Source organism: Rhopalosiphum padi, chromosome 2, assembly GCF_020882245.1.
Source record: "Rhopalosiphum padi isolate XX-2018 chromosome 2, ASM2088224v1, whole genome shotgun sequence".
Lineage (NCBI taxonomy): Eukaryota > Metazoa > Arthropoda > Insecta > Hemiptera > Aphididae > Rhopalosiphum > Rhopalosiphum padi.
The window spans coordinates 53,805,993-53,827,665 of NC_083598.1; the positions used below are offsets into that span (position 1 = coordinate 53,805,993).

Here is a 21,673-nt window from a genome sequence, read left to right on the forward strand (position 1 = left end):
GTGCCGATTAACCAGAAAACAGAATAACAGCACCCATTACCTATTTATAGAAGCTGCGAATCCACTATTATTCTTTTACTGCAGTCAAAAAAGAAAATGTTATTCCCCAAAGGTCTTCTCAGTATGGCAGAAACTGAAAACAACGTAGGTAGGTACACCAAATGGATTTATTCAAATTGAGTTTCATCGCCTCCGGGTCAAAAGTATTCCACCCCTCCAAAAGTCGCCAGGTTAATTTCAACCGCTGCTCTTTTACAACCTTTCCATTTACCCTACAAACACCGTTGCACGAGTAACCCTAAACATACGTTTTGACGACCTTTGAACAGGAATTTTAGATTACAGTCTTTGTAAGTTAGTATCCGTGTGTAAGTGTACTGGAGTAAATATCACATATTTTCAATATTCATACTAAAACACGTGTAGAAGTAGTATAACATATGTTCGTTATATCACATATTTGTATCATATTCGTTATTCAATAATAACTTTTAAATTTTAATATCTACAGAAATAATGAATAATTTTATCGATTAAAATATATTATGAAATATTTTTTGAAGTGATTCTGACCCTCGTCTTATTTTTATATCAATTTTAAAAAAGAAAATTAGTAGGTATCGCATTAGTTATTTAATAACAATATTTTATATTACGGTAATAAAATCGACTATTATTATACATAAAGTCATGTGAAATTAATTCTTTAGCAATTAATTTTAAATTTCAGGTATTCATAAATTATATTAAATTGTAAAATTTTTTTATTACACTTGATATTTGCATTATATTTATATGCATACATATCATATTTAGTATTCATGAAATATGATATTGAATTATAATTGTTGACGCATTTAATTCTGTACCCAACTGTAGTGTATTTCTTTTTATATCAAGGTAATTTTTCATATTATATTTTTTATGAAAAGCTATGCAATCTTCACAATTTTCGTTTAGCTAACACTGTCTTCTCCCCTAATCGATATGACGGTATGTATACTGGTTATACAATGTCAACCACTACCGTCTACCACACAATACTACAGCAAGTGAATAGTCTAACATTATAGTAGTACTGCACTACTGCTGTATTTGTAGTAGTATGTTGACTGTTGAGTAAAAAAAATTGATTTTCTTGGACACTTTTAAAACTTGAACAGAGTGAAAGAGAGCTGAAGCCAAAGCGTATAATAGAAAGTCAATCACTGGGTTTTTTTTTAAAGATATTTCACCGTGCATTGTGATGTTAGCTTAGTTAACGTAGGCGCGATTATTTCCCCCCTTGCGTTGGTTCCTGTTAAACAAATGAATGTCAGAAGGTATATATATTATACCTAACCTATATATACCTATAGTAGCAATGCGTTGGCTTCGAGTTTTTTGTTCATAACTAGTAATAATTTATTGTCTTTTCAAGAGTTAGTGCGTTTACACTAACAATAGAATATTATTAAAATAAATTAACCTACTAACATTAACTTTTATTTTTACTAGTTTAGTTTGTGCATTTTATGAATTCTGATATGGGTGCAGTACGTATAAACTTTATAACTTATTCATTAAAACATAAAATAAATTTAAAATTTATTATTTATATTATATTAATATACTTGTCAATTTCATGCCGTTATCCATTTAATCACATTATACAGATGGTAGTATATTGTTACTCAAGACTAAAAAATTGTTAAAGAATACAATACAATACAGTATCAATTTTCTACTACAAATATAATCAATTATGACTTTAGTATAAAAAATATTTTAAGGTAAATGTATAATTGTTTTTTTACTTTAAAGACAATATAAATTATTATTCTAATTATAATTCGATATTTACTATTCAATATAACTATAGATATTAGATATATAATATTATTGACAAAAAATTGAAGTATATTTTTAAAATAATTATAAGAAAGTGAGTTTTCTTACGCATTAGTGTGTACTTATATTAAAGTTGTACCAGAATATTGTATTGACATTGCAAAGTGCAAAGTAATATAACATTTATCATTGTCAGAAAAATAAAATAATAGCAACCTATACTTCGAAAATATTATTTTATTATTTATTTTATACGATTTATAACATCACCGATGTTTATTAAATACTTCATGCTAATTTTTATTTTTAATTGTTGATACACTTATCTATAATGTCTAGATAATTGTATTTCCACTTTCATGTCAAATCAATCATTATATAATTACATACGTGATACGTATAATACATGGTACACGCATCACATATAATTTTCAGTTCTAGCCCGTTTCTTAGTTTGTCTACCGACTTTCCCCCCTTCCAAATTGTCAACGATTTTAATTCCATTATTGTCTATATATAGTCCTCTATTATTCTTTTAGTCTCCCTTCTATTTCTAAGTTTTAGGATCTCTAAAACTCAGTTTTAAAATAAGTAACTCTTTATCTACGTATCTATGGGTATTTATTTGTTATTTTCTTTTACTGCGTTACTCAAATAATACAAAATCAATTTTCCAGCTTAAATATATAGATTTTAGATCATTATAATTGTATTCGTATATAATTAAAACTAATCAATTCACTCAGAAAGCCAATTACCCAAACGAAATAGTATAAAATATTTTTAGCGATTTTCATTATTTATGTTTATTACGATGTTATGTGATTCTAAAATTTAAAATTTAGTTATTACCTATTTCAATATGTGTTCATGGCATAAAACTGTACAATAAATTCTCAATACCAGAAGATAATGTTTTTATTCACTCAATAGTTTCTCGTCGAAAAATATTATAAATTAGATACTAATTATTTGGCTATTTACTATAACTATATAGACATATGGTTATATTTTGATACGTTGTATTAAAAAAAAAATTACTGTAAACTTTTTTGAAGAGTGTAATTTCGATTTTCTACTTCACTTAGTATAATCCGCATTTGATCATAATAACCGATTATTATTGTCCCAAAAGGGGAAAAGCTGGGACCATAATTCAGATCAACGAGTTATAATTGGATATGCTCGAGAAACCTTGTTACTGCTTGGTTTCGTTTAAGTACGGAGGCATTGTAAGCAAGTGTTGTGTGCAAAAGACTATACACTTCATCCAGGTGCTTTTAAATCAGCCTGGAGCGGACCTGGGAAAACTTGATTCCCTTGAGAGAAACTCGACCGTCCAATAAATAAACTACGAGCATGCAACGTTTTTGCCTCCGGAAAACTCGATTTTCCACTGCAATTTCCACCTCCGCCAATATGTGAAAACGCTCGACCGAAATTTATACCTCCTGAATTCGGTAAAATACGTTAAATCTCAAAAACCTTTTTCGGTAAAACCGATCTCGTGTTTTAACCTAATAGTGGCGATTAATTATTATTAACGAGCACGTATTGTCGTATGTTTAAACTCTACGGTAGTAAAGTTTTGTAAAAGTTGCCAACACATATTCACCGAATATAAACTTTATAGCTTATTTTCCACGATATGTTCCGTTCTACAGTTACTGTGAGTCTCATGTGTATATAATATGTTTTATTCGCAACACGTGTCCTTCTTGGATCAATACGTAATACATAAATATACGTATTCTCCATTTTTCCATAAAATGATGATATCAATAATATGTATACATTTAACTTCTTTTATGAAGCAAATAATTAAATAATTAGAATAGAGAAAAAAATATTTTACATACACTTAAATAATTATTCGTGTTAAACTTACTTTTATATTTACTCTGTTTTCTTTTTAATTTTACAAATCGATAGAAAATTAATCAATATTATAACCTCATACTTTAGTATTATACTAACAATAAATTATTTCTACACACCTACTATATTAAAAATACGGAACATAATACATTTTAATATCTATTAAATAATTTACCTAATTATTTTCGTATTTTAATAAATATTATGGTTATTATTTTTATTAAAAAAAATGCATTCTAATTATTAATCAACTAATCAATTCAAGCAATAACCCATAGAATAATTTTATATTTTGTTTTAAGTAGATTCAACTAGCTATATATTTCTATTTTATTATCGCGATAAAAAATATACTTGTTTTGTTCTTACATTTTACCCACAGTTAAACCCTTATTCTATTTCTCCATAATATTATTATAGTATTTACATACAATATTTTATAGTGTAAACTATACGAATATAATATCAAGAAGAATATATTATTTAGTTTTTATTAATTGAAATGATGAATTATTGACGCATATATTTTTGTATGTGATATGTAAAATAAATATTAAAGAACATAAAAAATTAAAATTAAAATTACTTGTGATTATTATAAACAATAATTCTTTTAAAATATTTCAAAATAGTAACTTATTCCGAATAAAGTTTATAGATAACTACAAATAATATTCAAACTATATGTGTTTGTTAGGGTTTGTTTAACTGATCGCGTGTCAACATACGTCAAACGAAATACCCGTAGTCATCACGCAAATATTGAATTGGCAAGCACAAAAAAGAAAATAATAATAATGAATGTATAATACGTAAATGTCGTCAGGTACCTATTTAAATAAAAATATTCTAGTACTACACGTATAATATTATGTTTCTTATACAAAAAAGTTTTGATTCATTATTTTTATGTGATATTTTCACTTAAGCTTGCTGTACCTAGAGTGTTTGTGGTACAAGATAACAGAAGTCATATTTTATTCGAAATAGTATTTCGCTTCGAGCAGATACTGTTCGCGTAGCCTTTTTATAAATGCCACAACCGTAGGCTCTTTACGGTGCCATTATTCGTGTGTAATTTATTTTTCATGGATTCTTTCGTATAGCTAATGCGCTTTTCTTTATGGTTTCGAAGAGCGAGTAAAAACAGGGAAAATGCAAATCGTCGAGACGTGAAGAAAATAACCGTGAAATATTATTTGTTGTAAAACTATATAATTCGCTGTTGTTACATTTTGGCCATCCTCCCCTATAGGATGAAGACCTTATGAAAAATAAAAAAATAAAAATACACGTCCAAAAATTGATTAAAAGCGTAGACCCGAGTGCAGTAGATTAGTCCAAAGAAAAAACTATAATAAGAAAATCCTGTGCTTTTGCTGAGGTCGTAAAACCGACCTTTGAACGTGAAAAATAAAAAGTTTCTTGGCTTTACTGCGAGCTGCAAGACCCTGGGCGGCATTTCTTAAAACCTTATACACACTGCACGAGAAACGGCTCAGTCGATTTGTAATGTAATTCTCCGCTGGCTCTTTCCTCGTCCTGTCCATTGAGGCCCAGATTATAGTACTCCCTAGCTTGGTTTCAGAAATATTACGGATAAAAGTAAACTTTTCACTGCATCTCGGAAAGGTATACTTTTTCACGTAGTCTTCACTTTACTGTCAACAAAAAGGGTCGCGTGTAACTATGACTGTGTAGAGTGTACTGTGTAGTATGTATGTGCGTATATATTTGTACGTGCAAAGGAATTATTGAGTTTACTATATACTACATTGTATAGAACGCTGGCTGCAAGTCACAAATGGGGTTGGAAGATATGATTTTGAAATATGCAGTATTGTATACAGCTATAGTATCAACACTCCTGAAACCCGATATTAACATTTTACTCTGGTATCTCATATATGTAATTTGTATATTTCGTCGTTTTTTGTCAATCATTTTGTATGAATGTAATAATGTACGATATAAAAATCTTCTGGGCAAAAGATACCATGTGCGTATACGTGAACGTTTTTATCTTGAAGAGGTCATTTTAGTGATACAGAATATAATAGTGATTTTAATATGAATATAGTGGTTATTACTTATTAGTTAATTACTATATAAATTAAAAAACAACGATGAATTATTTCATTCGTAAGCTACAAATGATTCCGACAGAGCTCAGTTAAAATTTAAAACCACGTTTACTGAGATTTTATTGCCTACATATTTTGCAGATTTAGTCTATTGGTACTTTTTCCTCGTACTTATAAGAAAACTACAACAAAAATGACCTTTCCAAAGTACCAACTCAGGATAAGATTTTACCATTTCAAATCTATAAAAATGCTTTGGAGCTTTTTTATTACTAAAGCAATGATTCTGCATTATATAAAGAAAAGAAAAACATTATCGTAAACCACTAAAACCCTAAAATGATAACATTTATAAGGATTAGTTATTTTGTGCACACTATACGGTTACATAAATGGCCTAAATGTGTTTTATTAAAATATTTGAATATTAAAGTAAAATATATTATTGTGTTTGACAAAAAACCGTTATCGTATATATGTATCTAGTGATATTATAATAATATTATAAAAATCTTATTCGGAAATGAGTAAAATATTATTGGTATAAAATTGGGACTATAATTACGTTGCTAATCAAAGTAGTAGTCGTAAATATATCAATATATCCATAATTGTATAAATGGGTAACATTATACGTCGATAGGTATATAAATATGCGTTCATACGTAAGTACATTATATACGGTGTGCATGTAAGTTTAGGGGAACTCAAAATTTGTAGAAGGGATCACATATGATAGCTTGAAACGATTAATTCAATGTGTATATTTATATATATATACTGTTGAGTGTTATATTCTGTATTTGCTGTGGTATATATTATACTACTATATCTCCGGATATCCCTATGCTATAAAAAGGAAATAAACGTTCACTACTCACTAGGTCTTAGCTGCTACAAAACCATGTAGTGTTCATGAGTGATGATACTGTTGTTACCTACAAAATACAGAACTAATAATAATATAGAAATTCATTTGTACGCTACAATAATAAATTTCATATAGATTTATGACAAATGTAGAAGTTAGAGTTAACATATTTATATTTAATATTACAAATCCAAATAATTGTAGTCGTGTCGTTAATAAAATAGCCAAACATGATTTCAGATTTTTAATATTAAATTGTATCATTGATTTCATGTCTATTATTTAGATTTTTATAATTAAATATATTATATTTTAAAACTTGTATAGTTGTATTGTTGTATATTGTATGTAGTATGTACAACGGATATTTTGTTTGAAAAAAAAACGATAATGATTGGTAACAGCTTTTACAAAATATTTTAATCAAAGTATTTAATGTGTAAACTGTAAAACAAAGATATTATGATATTACTTTAACGGGAAAGCGAATGAACTCAAATATACCTACTATTGAAATAAATAAATAAAATAATTTTGTAGTGTGAGCTGCAGTGAAACTATTGGAAGGCATTATCCAGTACGCCGTATACCATCTGGTATTTATTTTTCTATGAATATCGATCACGAATAACCTTGTCTAGAAATTGTATTATTGTAAGTGTTTTTATGACCGCAAAACACTATTGTTGTAATCAAAACCGCATCGAATAAGCTGCAGTAATGTAGTACGATTGGTGTATTTATATATAGAAACAAATATAAACGTTAGCGATTAACGAAATCAAATTAATATTTAGTTCTATAATCCTAAATTATTTTAACTTTACTATTAAACTAAAAGCATACAACTTATTTTACGTTTGTTTATTTCATTGCAGAAGTATTCACTCCAGTCACCTAATGGCCAACAACCTAATGGAGATAATTTGGACACCGTCCATGAAAAACAAACTAAAATAAAAAAACATTACTTTTTGGTAAGGCTGCATACACACATGCTCATTCTGCGTGTTATATTTTTAAACAGTAATATGGCTGGATAGTACCATATAATTTTAATAAACTCTGGCTAGGTACCTTCGATTTTGACGATTCACAAAACTAATCTATTTTTAGAATTTTACACACTTTATCTTTAATGTGCATAACATTATTTTTTAAAACTTAATAATTACAAACGTTACTTTATTGGCAAATGAGCAAAACAAAGTTTTCTATGACTTAAACTAAATTATTTTATTAACTAAATATTATTTACTAAATAAAATAAATATTTAAAACTATAAGCTACTAACTTTTTCAATAAACTTCAATTTGTAAGCACATCCAAAAATATAGGTGAAGAGTATATAACTCAATTGCGAGTATAGTTTATATTGTTTTTATTTTTTTATTATTATTATTATTAGTATTAGTAGTAGTAGGCATGATTTTTATAGAGTGAAACTAAAAACAATATTATCTTGTTATATCATTAATAGCCAAAACCAATTTTGGTAATGGATTTGTGAATTTGACTAAAAAAATAATAGTTCATTTTTTAATGAAATTTTTCACAAAAATTATTTAAGCTGACTAAATATTTTTAATTTTATTTTTTGTTGACTTAAACTGAAATTTTTTTATATAACAACACTTATATTACCTTTTATCACTTTTAGTTGAATGAACTCATCAAAGAAAATTTACATCATTAATGTCAATGTCGGGATGCATCAGGGTGTCCCGGACGGGAGTCCGAAATGATAACTCTGTGCAGACGCATCAACAACAATATGCACAAATAATTAAGGTAATTCTTCTAAAAATAAAAAACTTAGTTATATGATTAAAAAAAAAAAATTAATAATTAATAAAAATAAAAGTAATTATTGTGGAGGGTAATAATAATAATAATAATAATAATACCCCTGGAGGCTAATATTTTCCACAAAATTAATGACAGAAACTTCCCTACATAAATAATTTTAGATGATTGGTAAGGGTTATAAAAAAGAAAAAGTTATTCCATACGACCGTACAAATTGAATATACTATTTTTGATATATTCAAATCGAACCATGAGATTCATAACAAAATACAAACTATCGCAAAATTATTTTTTATTGGAGTAATCATAAAATGTATTTATGAGTAACCCACAAGTTTTGCAAGTTTCGATTAGGTATATGATAGAAACAAAGAATAAATATTATAACAAAATGATATAGACAAAAATAGTAAGCATATTATATTTATATATTTATTTGTTTGCATTAAATTTACTATTTCAATCATTACTCATTACTCGGTTGAAACATATTATATTATATCAATTATAAACGCAAACATTTGAAATATATATATGCTCTAATTATTTGGATTTTCGTTGTTAAAGTCGTAAATTATAATACATAATACATAATAACTTATTTACGCATAAAATATTAAATACAATTATATAATATTCGCTGGAATTAGTGTATATAACTTTTAATATTATGCATTATTATAATACGTATATGTATGTACAATAATATTATGTGTATACAGTATTGTGATTCACTAAATTATAGATCTACAGACGCCCGGAAAAGTTGATTTTAGGCTACTAAAACTACACGCATGCATTATTATAAACATTAATGTCACGTTATTTTATTTTATCAGTTGCTATTGAATCATTATTAAGTTTAAAATAGTGATGCACAATTTAAAATATCGTACAATTATTTTTAATCTGTAATTTTAATCGTGATAGATTAAACCGATATAAAATATTATTGTTTTTCATATTTTTAAGTATTTTTATGCCGAGCTTTTAATTATTATAATTTATTATTATTACCGTTTCTATAATTTCTTTTAATTACATGCTGTTCGTTACTTCTGAAACTGTTAGTAGAATATGGTGGAATTTACGGGTAGAGTCACTAAAACAGCAGTGTTTCCCGGGTAGCGATTAACGATCTCATTTAGACATTAATTACAGCGAAAACTTGCATTATTTATGACCCAAAATACTAAAATGGTCTTCATAATTAAGGCTTTTGCTGAAATATAGTAAGCATCCTTTTCACCCAATTAAAAAGCAGAAATATCCTTTATGCGTACAATAAAAAAATAATTATTCAATACATTTTTCATTGCAGACACCTGATGCACGATTCTACATTACAATAAATGTAATATTTTTACAAAAAAAAAAAAATGATTCTCCCATATTATGAATATAAGATTAAGATACATTATATAACATGTTAAACATGTTGATCAATCTATATTCTATAAGCTTATAAGATCTGCTGTGTGTTGTATTCAGGTATTTTATTTGTACATCACATTACTACTTTAGTGGTTTCATTTCATCAGAGTTTAATTTGTATAATTAAAAATCAATAAAAAATACTTGTCCAATGTTGTCATTTTTTTAATATGTACTTTATAATTTGCAATTGAATAGGTAGTTAATACATTATTTACTGATTTCAGGTTTATACGGACTGGGCAAATCATTACTTGGATAAAGCCAAATCAAAGAAAAACATTAAAGATTTGCAACAAGATTTGGCTGATGGTGTTTTGCTTTCTGATCTCGTGGAAACAATTTGTGAGTGAATTGAATATTAAATATTAAATCGAACACATAATTTATTATTATAAAAACAAAATATGCATTTAAATTAATCTCCTAATCATTGTTCTGCGATGAATAATAATAATATTAACAAAAACATTAAATGTGGTGCCAATAGTTATTAATTTTAAATAATTTTAATCATATTTTCACTTCGGTATATTACACTAAAAATTCCAAAACAGATTAAAAAGAAATCGCAAATAAATATTATTGATTTTATATCATACATTTAAAAAAATATTAAATCAATAGAGTAGTTAAAGAGTAAAATAGAATTATTAGTTATTATATTGCACAAAATAACTCAATTTATGTTCCCGGAAACACTGTATATAAGAACCCTACAAAAAGTTAATAGGTATGTAATTTAAAATTTAAGATCATATTATATACTGTAATTTACAGCGATTTGTAGTTTATAACTTTTAGTTATATTTATATACTTTATAGTTGATAATTATAACTTAATAGCTTTTTGTACGTATACCTATATTATACCTACTCCAGCCGATTCTAGTTAATCGTTATGAATTTATACATCATAAACTATTTTTTTTATTTAATCATTTAAATGAAAACAATTGTAGTTGATTAATTTCTTGTCACATTGACACTGGCTGTTTTAGTACATAACACGCTAACATAAGCTCATTATGTATTTCTTGTTAACACCGCAGATAATGAAATTTAAATCTTCTTATTATAAAAAATAAATTTTATTGCTTTTCTAGTGAAAAAAAAACAGATTAAAAAAATGTCCGAGTTATAAACCGTATTTGAGTTCATAAAAAAAATATTATAGATAATGTAATAATATAATATGTACGGAGGTCGAGGAACTCGAACACATGAGTTCGATGAGGTATAGGGAATAAATATCATACAAATGTAGTGATCAACAATATAATTTTGACTCGACGGTTGGCACCGTGACAGGTTTCTTTATAGCATTTTGGTTTTACGATGTAACGTTTAATACTGGACGTGGAAATCCCGAAAATCCATATAAAACATTATATCCCGTCGCTTTTACGTATTTTCAGGCAATCATCGGTTGCCGGACGTGAACAGGAAACCAAGAACCCATTTACAAATGGTAAGTAACGCGGTGTTACAGTATAATATATATTACATATGTATCTATGCTCACATTATATATCGTGTATACGAATGTATTATACTATTAGTTATTACGTCAGGTGCGAGGATAAAAACGAAATAAAATCGTAGATTATCGCGTGTAATGTGTGCACAGTTTCTTATCGGCCCGGCGACCGTAGACTTCCGAGATGTGGACGGACGGTGTTGAACGGGAGGGGGTGGATGAGATGACAAGGAAGGGGAGTAGAAGAAAATTTATAAATTTAAATATTACGCGCACAGCTATATAAGATACTTGCGTAGGGGACACACGTTTTGTACGTTTAACACACTTTACCGATCAGCTGACTTGGGACAATGATAAGCGCGTGTCCAAACCAGTTTCACGTGTACATAAGTATATAATTACAAGTATATGTATATTATATAGCCGCTTCCATCTGACCTACAAAACTCCTGCTTGCATTTTGTTTATGCTTTATAGCCATGCAATACACATATACACACGAACTCGCTCGCACGCACCACACACGCACACGTACACACTAAGTCACTAATCCACCTATATACATTTCTGGGCGCCGTTTTGAAGGTTAAACAGCCGCCGAGGAGAAGTTTACATATTATTCGATTAACGACCCGCCTGACCTCCAACTGGAGCCACCGACGACGTGTCCGAGATACGCGGGATATAGGTACATATCACCTATATAGTAGCCCGTTTAGGTCCGAAAGAAAGCTAACTGCGTAAATAATATGCCTACGTATGGTATATCAATATGATATCATCACTATATATTGTCATCGGCGAATAATTCACGGCTTACCTAAATATTATGCAGTTGTGCAGTATATGGCGATGTCGATAATATTGTGCGGAATTAAATGCGAACGCTGTATTTGAATTCTGAATGTACTGCAATAACGGAAATCACTAAACGACCTGTCCCAATGTGAGTGTTTATGACACGTATATAGTGTTACATTATACTTCTGCAAGCACGTAGTTATATGTTTTAACGATATTCTCGTTTCCTTTCCTATAATAATATACACCCACGACGTAGCTAGAATTCGGAACCGATAGTTTTCAAAATGATTTCCTACTTCAGATTTAGGACAGACGAAAAAAATGAATTATGAATGGCGGATTTATATATTATGTCTAAAACATAGTAATGGCTAATGGGTATGTGACCGTTAACGAAAAAAATATGCATAAGAAATATTATCTAAATAAATAATTATAATAAATAAATTAAAAATAAAATTAATCGTTTTAAAATCGTCATATATATAACGATATGTTAGGTCTGGCGAGACATAAGGTATATTTCTAAACTTAACATTTTAATAAAAAAAAATAAAAAAATAATTTTTTTATTTAGGTTTCTATTATCTTTAATATTAATAGGTTACCACAAAACTGTAGTATAAATAGTATAATTGTACCTATTACAAACGAGTCATATTAACAATGAATAATTTTAATCAATATAATAATTATAAAATGGAACGATTAAAAAAATGCCCTAAAATTATTTGTAAATAGCGATTTATAACAATGAATGTTGGTACATACTAATTAGCTATTATCTTAACATGCCGATAACAAATGCAAACATATGCAATCTTCTGCTCTAGTTATTACACATATTAAAGGGATAGGTATAGACTATAGAACATTTAAATTTCAGGTAATACACTCAATCAAGGTTTGTTTATTATTGAAACTCTAATTTTCGTCTATAATATGACGTATAGAATTTTTTTGTTATCACGCGTAGCAAAAAAATGTTTAAACCAAATAACCGCTCGTTTGTGATTTACCGTAATCGTATATTAAATCAATACACAAGGATTACCAGGCCGAGTCCTCAAAATTCACATGATGTCGTAATTATTATTTATTGCTTATTGATTTGTTATTGTTAATAATATGTGTACAGTTACACGTTTAAGCTTAAGAAACCATACACCCATACACCCATACTATTAAATAAAACTGACCTACCAAAACGGTCAATGTCAAGTGTACATATTTTATGTTAATTTTTTTTGCACGTATGTAGTAATGTATACAGTATCAAATATAACGGACAAACACTCAAATTAATGGGTGTTTACTACTTATATATAATATATATATATATATATATATAAATTATACATACGTACACCAATTATAATGTTTATTATTTTTGTATTTATTTTTGTTACGTACAAAAACATAAACTATATAACATCTAGTTGAAATTTGCGAAAGTAATTCTTTAAAAATTTAAAGCATATTTATTTACATTTTTCTTTTTAAACACGCGTTATTGTTCATTGTGTTTGTAGTACGTTACAAAAAGTTGAAATCTACGTAGTACAGCAAATCGATAAAATTAAAATTACGTTATAATAATCCTTATAAGTAGGCACACGGAACGGTTAAAAAAACAATAATAATAATAATAAAAATAATAATAGTGGGTGCTGCCATACGATTATGTTGTCGGTGTCCGTGTCGGTCTACAATATAGCGTGGAGAAACAGTGTGCTGTGAACTGTACCAGCGGATAGACCGGTTCTCGTGTTCGTATGAAAAATAAAATACTAAAATCGCGTATCCGTTTGTGAATAAAAATATTTCTTATTTTTAACGATATTAAAATTAAATTATACTTATACTCCTTAGTGTAAATAATATATCAAAAATATAATTAAATGGATATTTAAGACGACCAATTGATGAAATATACATTAAATGAATACATAACGTAAGTAACAAAATTAAATTAAATATAATACTTACTCAATTTTAACTTACTGAAAATTATCACATCTAGAAAATAATATATAGGTAATAATTTATTACAATTAACAATAATGTACTTACTTTTTTTTTTTTAACAAATTAATTAATAATCATTCAAGCATTTTTAAAAAAAAGTTTCAAGTGTTAATAGTTATTTAAATATTTCTAAAATGCATTGAAAAAATTTTTAAATACTAGAACTACAATTTGTTTAATATTCATAAGTTTATGACAATACTAAATACATTGAGTACAATAATTTTCGTTTAGCATTATTATTTTATTAACAATTTATTTCACAACAATAAAATAATTCATTTTTAATATTTTAATATAAATATTTATAATAAATTACTGTATCAGATTTTTAAGCAACACATTTACACAATTTTACCTAAGATTATACTAAGTTAATGTTTTATAGTGTATACAACTTCGCACTTTGAACTTTTCATATTTTTTTTTCTAGAGAGAGAATATTTGAGTATCTATTTTAAATACTTTTTAAAAGTTTTTCAATACTTTGTCACTTACATTTTTTCAATTTCATTATTCACAAATTTATATTGTAATTGTATTAGTTAATTCATAATTTTGAATATGATTTTAAATTAAAATTAAAAACTGTAAATCACCTCGTAATATCGTTTTAAATAACAAAACAGATCCATTTAATACTTATATAGTTATATGAAACTATTGTAAGTTAATAAGTATACTATAATAATAAATCTTATAACTGTTTGATTTTAAATGTATGTATTATATAATTAATCATGTGTTTAGTAGTATAGGATGTAACTGTATACACCTTATATTATATACATTGTAATTTTAAAATATCTTGGATTATTGCAATAACACATTTTCCAACTAAATTAATACTTATTTCTTACTTTACTTACTGCAATAATTTTCTAACAATTAAAATAAGAGTCAATAAAATTTAAAATTGTTCTTATAATACTTATACGAAATGTACAGATTTTTAAATTAAAATGATTGGTATTTGGTGATGTTTGTTATCTCAACGATCATGTATCAATTATATAATATTGTAATCTTGACCTCGCTATAATTTGAGATAAATACTGATCTTAAAAATGTACCGTTATATTTTTATTATAAAACTGCGAATTTGGGTTATAGATTTTGAATGAGGAAACTATTAATTTTACAATTATTTTTTTATTTATCAGAATTGTTTTATATTTGGTTAACAATAGGTATTCGACGTAACAAACATTTTCAAAAACTTTCATGTAGCGCTTCGATATCTACATAGATTGGAAATTTAAATCAGATTCTTTTCTAAATCATCTGAAATAACGTATGTTTTGGCTATTTTAGATATTCCAAATTCCATTCAGAATTGTGTTTTAATTTCAAATGCAATAATCATTCATTATTGCTTTCGAATAATAAAGATACAAATCCCAGTGGTCTAACTTTCGCAGTATTGAAACTTTTTATATTTTTATTGTTAAACTAATTATTGTTTATATTTAAAAACTAGTAACTATTCAAATATTTATGAATTAGTTTTTATCAAACTAGAATATTGCACGTACTATTAAAGAGTACATATTCTAAGCATCAAATACATAACTAATAGTTCTATGCGTATTGATATATTGTGTATTCATAAAGTATACACATCAACTGTAATCTGTATTGTACAATGATTGTCTACATTCATATTAACATTGTTATAAATTATAATTATTAATTAATAAAAAGTAATATGTATTTAATAAATAAATGTTAAAATAAAAATAACAATAACATTATATAATGATGGTATCATATTTAATAAGTTTAAAATGTACCGAATACCAAAATTATTATTTTAAAAATAAATAACTATGAATTTGCTTCTTTAAAAAAAATATATAAATAGTTAAAAAATATTAAACAAAGTATAAAATAAGGAAATATAATATTAAATTACAGCTTAGGTACTCATAACATGGAATGACACCATTTACGTTTGCATTTTGTATACAAAATAAATTGCATTTATATATACAATTTGTTATTTCGATCGTGTTTTTTGTGTCAACTTTAACAGTTTTATCGTGCTCGAAGTTTAATATAGATTATATGGTATATATCACTGAAACCAAAACTGCTTTGAAGTCTTAGACAAGATTCTTAACAATAAATAATGTACCTAGACAACATTTTTAGTCGCCAAATAATACCAATTGTCACGTTTCACATGGAAACCTGCGACTTCATCTCTACAGCCATTAACAGAACAAGAGAGACAGAAAAAGAGACATAGAGAGAGAACAATAATTGTCAATTTTGTCACGGATAACCTTGGTATTTATTTTTATGCGGTCCACATCATTGTAGTCTGCTTCTCGTCTCGGAAAAAAAGGATCTTTTCTTTGCGTTTATAATGCGAAAACAATATTAGCTAATGTGAAAATCATGCACGAAAACGTCCACATAATTGTAACGGTAATAATATTAGTCCGTTATAGTAGTCGTATTAGGTAATAGGTAAGCGTATGTAAATGTATCTATTCAATTTTAGAAAATCATAAATGATAATAATCTAACTACAGTCTGCTAATTTTCTAATATCTTAATATATCTTAATTATTTTATAATAAATTTACAATTTATATAATTTATAATAAATTGTCTTAAATTATAATGGAATCCCCATCATAAAATCATAGTTATAGTGTATTTCAAAAACAAACCCATTGGAATTTGAAAAAAATACGTTCTTAATAAATTCATTTCGAATTATTTAAAAAAAAAACTAAACTGAAGTGTACATAACACATTATATTAGGTATTGTAGAAAAAAGTGGTATTTTGTCTACTTCCATATCAGCTTAAAACAAATGATATACAACGATTAAAATTTTTTTATAGTACTTATTGCATTTTTTTAAACCTTAATTATCTTATATAATGAAATTTATACTCGTAAAGTATCTACTGAATATTGATCAGGAGACAGGATTATAGGATGAATACAAGAATAAAAAAAAGTGTATAAACTATTTAACTACCAATAGTAAAAATCAAATATTCTAATTAATATATGTTTTAATATACTATAGCTTTGTAAAATATTATAGATTATAGAACACATATAGATAGATACATTATTAAATTATAATATATACCTAGATTATTTAAATAGTTCGTTTTATTTTCTTTATATTTCATTATAAATATATAATTATTCTTAAGTTTATGAGTCATAAATATATATATTATAATATATTAATATGCTTATATCAACTTCAATTTTTTTTTAACAAAATTGTCTAGAAATGGGAGTTTTTTATATAAATTATGATAAACTTTAATTTTTGATAAAAATATATGTAAATCATGTTGAAAACTACTTATAAATATCTAGGTAACTATGATTATTTAAATTTAAATGAATATTGTAGAAAATTGTAAATAATAATAAGTTTTTTAAGTTTAACCTATTCCGAATTCTCAATTTTTAACCACTTTAATATTACTGTAAACTATTTTTGCATAATATGTATAAGGCTGGAGACTCCCTGGAGGTAGAAAAAAAATAATACAATCAGCCTCGTCATCAAAACAAAAGGTTCGCGGCACCACTGAATCATCATCATTCATCACCGTACCCGTACGCCATACGATTTGCATATAGCGCACTGATATTTTGAGCTAAAACCATTAATTATTATAATTTATAAGTATATATAGCTACCTTATATTAGTTATACATAATAACTCAAAATTGATTTTCACTTTTGTTCCGAACAAAAGACCATAATTACACGTATCGCTATAATTTAAAAACACCCTGAATAACACTAACAAGATTTATAAAACACTTTAAATATAATATATATTATTCACAATATACGTTAGGGTAAATAATTTAAGACCATATATGGAGAGCTGAAACAATTGTTTTGTGGCGGTCCAGTGACCTATAACCTCAAAATATTTCCTACTGATCGTGCTTAAGTTGCAACTGAGGTCATTGCGCCTTCGGTCATATACGTTTGAGTTAACTTGATACTTTTATACATATTTTTTACTTCTTCTAAGCACCTATTAATCAGTATCATATAATTAGTTCAGTGATACAGTCGAGTAAACGACCGAATAGCTCGCACAACGGAAAATCATCTCGTATACCTACGATGATACATTGATACTAACGAGTAACGATTTCACATTATCGCGTGTACGTGCAGGAGTGTGTAATATGAGTTATTACAGTTTTGCAATCAAATCAGGATGGTTAAAAAAAACTAAAATAAACATCCTAATAGTTAAAACCTAGTGTCAAACGTAAAATGAACCAAATTTAAATAGTTAGAAGACACGTCGTCGTTAGTTATATACGTACTCTTCGATAACGAAAAAACTATTTAAATACATATACGATATACCTACCTATTAAGGTATTCATTAACTATAATATACGTGTAATATAAGTAAAACTACTATTACGACGTTGATTTTAGAATATTGTGTATTACTATATACAGGACGATTCACCAAGCATCCTCGCTCCCTTTTTTCTTCAATAATGCAGTTGCCAGTTATACAAAATCTAATTTTTTATATTTACTATAACTTATAATAAGGAGTATCCTGGGGAAAAATAAACTTCTATTTTATACTGTTAATTATTTAGCGAATAGTTTTTCTGCAAATGTTTTATCAAAATAAAAATTCGAACGAGTAATTTTTAAGTTATTTAACTTTGTGTGTTTATTGTATTGATAATATATTAGATTCATGATAATAATAGATTTGGAAAAATGTGATTTAAAAACTTAAATAATTTATAATCATCTATCCATATTTATAATTTGTGAAAATAGTTTAAATAAAATAAATAAAAGATCCAATATTACATCTATTATACATTTTTGTAAAAGCATTTTTAAAAACTATTATCTTTAATATAATTTTTGTAATAACAGAAAACCAATAATCACGCCAATTTTGAATTAGGTAGGTTGTAAGGTACATACAAATTTCAAAAATATTATTTATTAAATAATTAATAGTAAAAAAGGGGGATTTCCATTGGAAAACTTAAATTTATATCGCTACAGGACACTCTTTCAATAATAAAAAATATTTTAAGAATTTATAAATATAGTCTTTAAGTAAGTGTATTAATAAAACTTTAAAAAATTAGAATTTAATGAATTTATTATTAATGAAAAAAATGAAGGTGAATATGTTTGGTATATAAAACGTTGTGATTTAATATCGATTATTTTGAATTAACCTAGTCGTGTTTAGAATACCTATACCCTAATTAAAACGTCTGCATGTCTGCACGATTCGCGTTTTAGTTTTTCTTTTCAAACTTATTTTTAAAGCAAACCGAGGGATTAAATTTTTCTTTTCTTTTAAAGTATATACTATCAACTTGGTTATGCTAACCATCGCTCTATTCGCTCTATTATAAGCGGCCCGTTTGCAAGATCGCTAAAAATTTAAACAAGACCGAAACATACACTTTGACATCCTCAAATGAAAGAAGGCTGAATTCCATTTTAAATAATTGTTTTTTATTTTTTATACATCTGATTTTGTTATTCTCTCTATTCTTCTAATGAAAACAACAACTATTCAACTCTTTCAAGAAGGTTGTAAATCAAACAAAATATTGGCCAAGTCCTAAATCTTGTACTATTAGGTTTAATGGCAAACAAAGGCTGATGAGTCACATCAGTGATGACTTGAATTACTATACAAATTGTGTTTCAAAGTTATACAGGTACATTGATGAGGTTTGCTTCACTGGCAAGTAAGCAACTTAGAATTTTCATTATACACAGATACACGAAATCAATTTTGAAGTCATTCCAAAATCTTAAGTATCTATATATTATCTATATAGACTATAAATACAATTGGTCGTTAATATATTTTATCTTTCATGTTCAATTTAAATATTTAAAAATAAAGATTTGCTCAACAAAATGCATTTTGTTTATAAAAAAAACATTAAGATAATTAAATAATATATAATTGGTATACAAAATAAATACACTATTTGTAGCCTGGCGTATTAGTCAAAATATATAATTGAATCGATTTTATTGTAGATTTCGTTATAAAAGTCTCATACTTTTTAATTTATTTGGAAATTGTATAGGTTTTACTGAATTAGTTCAAGGCTATATTGTACTAGATAATATTTAAACTAAAAAAAAAATTATAATTAAAATATATTTGTAAATAAAAATAGAACGATCTTAGTCGTAAATGTACCACTGTATACATATTACAATATGTAATTAAAATATAAACACTTTTGATTTTTACAATACATTAAATTGTAATTAGATTATGTTGATGATGAAAAATGTAACTAATGTCTAAGGATTTTCTAACTTTTCAAATGTCTTAATACTTAATAGTTTATGTGCGTGTGCGGTGTATTATATATATATAAAAAAACGTTTTTAAATCATTAGTAAAACTGCCGAGTACGTTTTTTCTGTGCTTTCCAAACATCAATCATTGCCACCTCGCATTTTATTTATCTTTACATAATATGTATTTATTTTTTTATAAAAATAAAATAATTTAAAAAATTCTAAACAATAGAATCACAAAGTATATATTATTATACATTATCATTACCATTTATCAAGGTCGCTGTTACTCGTTTTGTGGTTTTGTTCTGTCGAATTAGTTACTGTTTAATAATACATAATAATATATAAGCTCTAATTTCTAAGTTAGTCAATTGTAAATGAGATAATGAAAAAAAAAAGGATATCTAAACTTCATTATGCATTGTTTTGTTCTCTTTTGTCCATTGACCATTGATCATTATATATAACGAAAAAGTACGTGTACGTGAATAAAACTTGTTTCGTTAGTATTGCATTGCATAGGTTTCACTAGTTATATTATTACTTTTTTAATCAAAAGTAATCAACTATATTATAATATGGAATATTCTCATTGTAGTACGAGTTCTTTTTCAAATCAAAAGCATTTGTAGACTTGTAAGTAAAGTTTAATATTAAAATAATTTAATTTTAGAATGGACCTAAAATTCATATGTTTAAGCTGTAGTTACTTAATTATTTTTTTTTTGATGTAATGATATTATTAAAAAATATAAAAATATTTGTACCTACCTAATAACATGAAGATTATTGTGTTAGACAATAATATGTTAAATATTATATTATATTAGAATCAATTCAATGTACAAAGATTTTAGAAAAATGCTAAAAATGTTTTATTGTTAGTACATCAATTTAACATAAACATATTTATAATATATTGATACTTTTATCAATTATTTTGGATTTCAAAATCACAATTTGATTTTTTTTTTAATATTTTGTAAAATAAACTATACATTCCAATAATAATAAAACTATAATAAAGTTATTTAGGGTTTTTAACGTTATTATCGATTTGCTTTAAATTATATAAGTATAGGGGTATTTGAAAGGATAACCATCCTATCCAAAACC

General features: G+C 26.2%; 1 protein-coding gene across 4 annotated transcripts in view; it reads left to right on the top strand.

The window, feature by feature from the left end:
• The window catches only part of LOC132922664 (protein sickie), an 80,419-nt gene that overhangs the window by 14,460 nt on the left and 44,286 nt on the right, over positions 1–21,673 (top strand). For all 4 annotated transcript variants that reach the window (XM_060986294.1, XM_060986295.1, XM_060986296.1 and 1 more), the window contains exons 2-5: positions 7,542–7,640; positions 8,325–8,455; positions 10,135–10,252; positions 11,326–11,378. In XM_060986294.1, coding sequence (XP_060842277.1) covers positions 8,360–8,455; positions 10,135–10,252; positions 11,326–11,378 — 267 coding nt within the window. In that variant the 5' untranslated portion in view covers positions 7,542–7,640; positions 8,325–8,359. The remainder of the gene's footprint in view (positions 1–7,541; positions 7,641–8,324; positions 8,456–10,134; positions 10,253–11,325; positions 11,379–21,673) is intronic.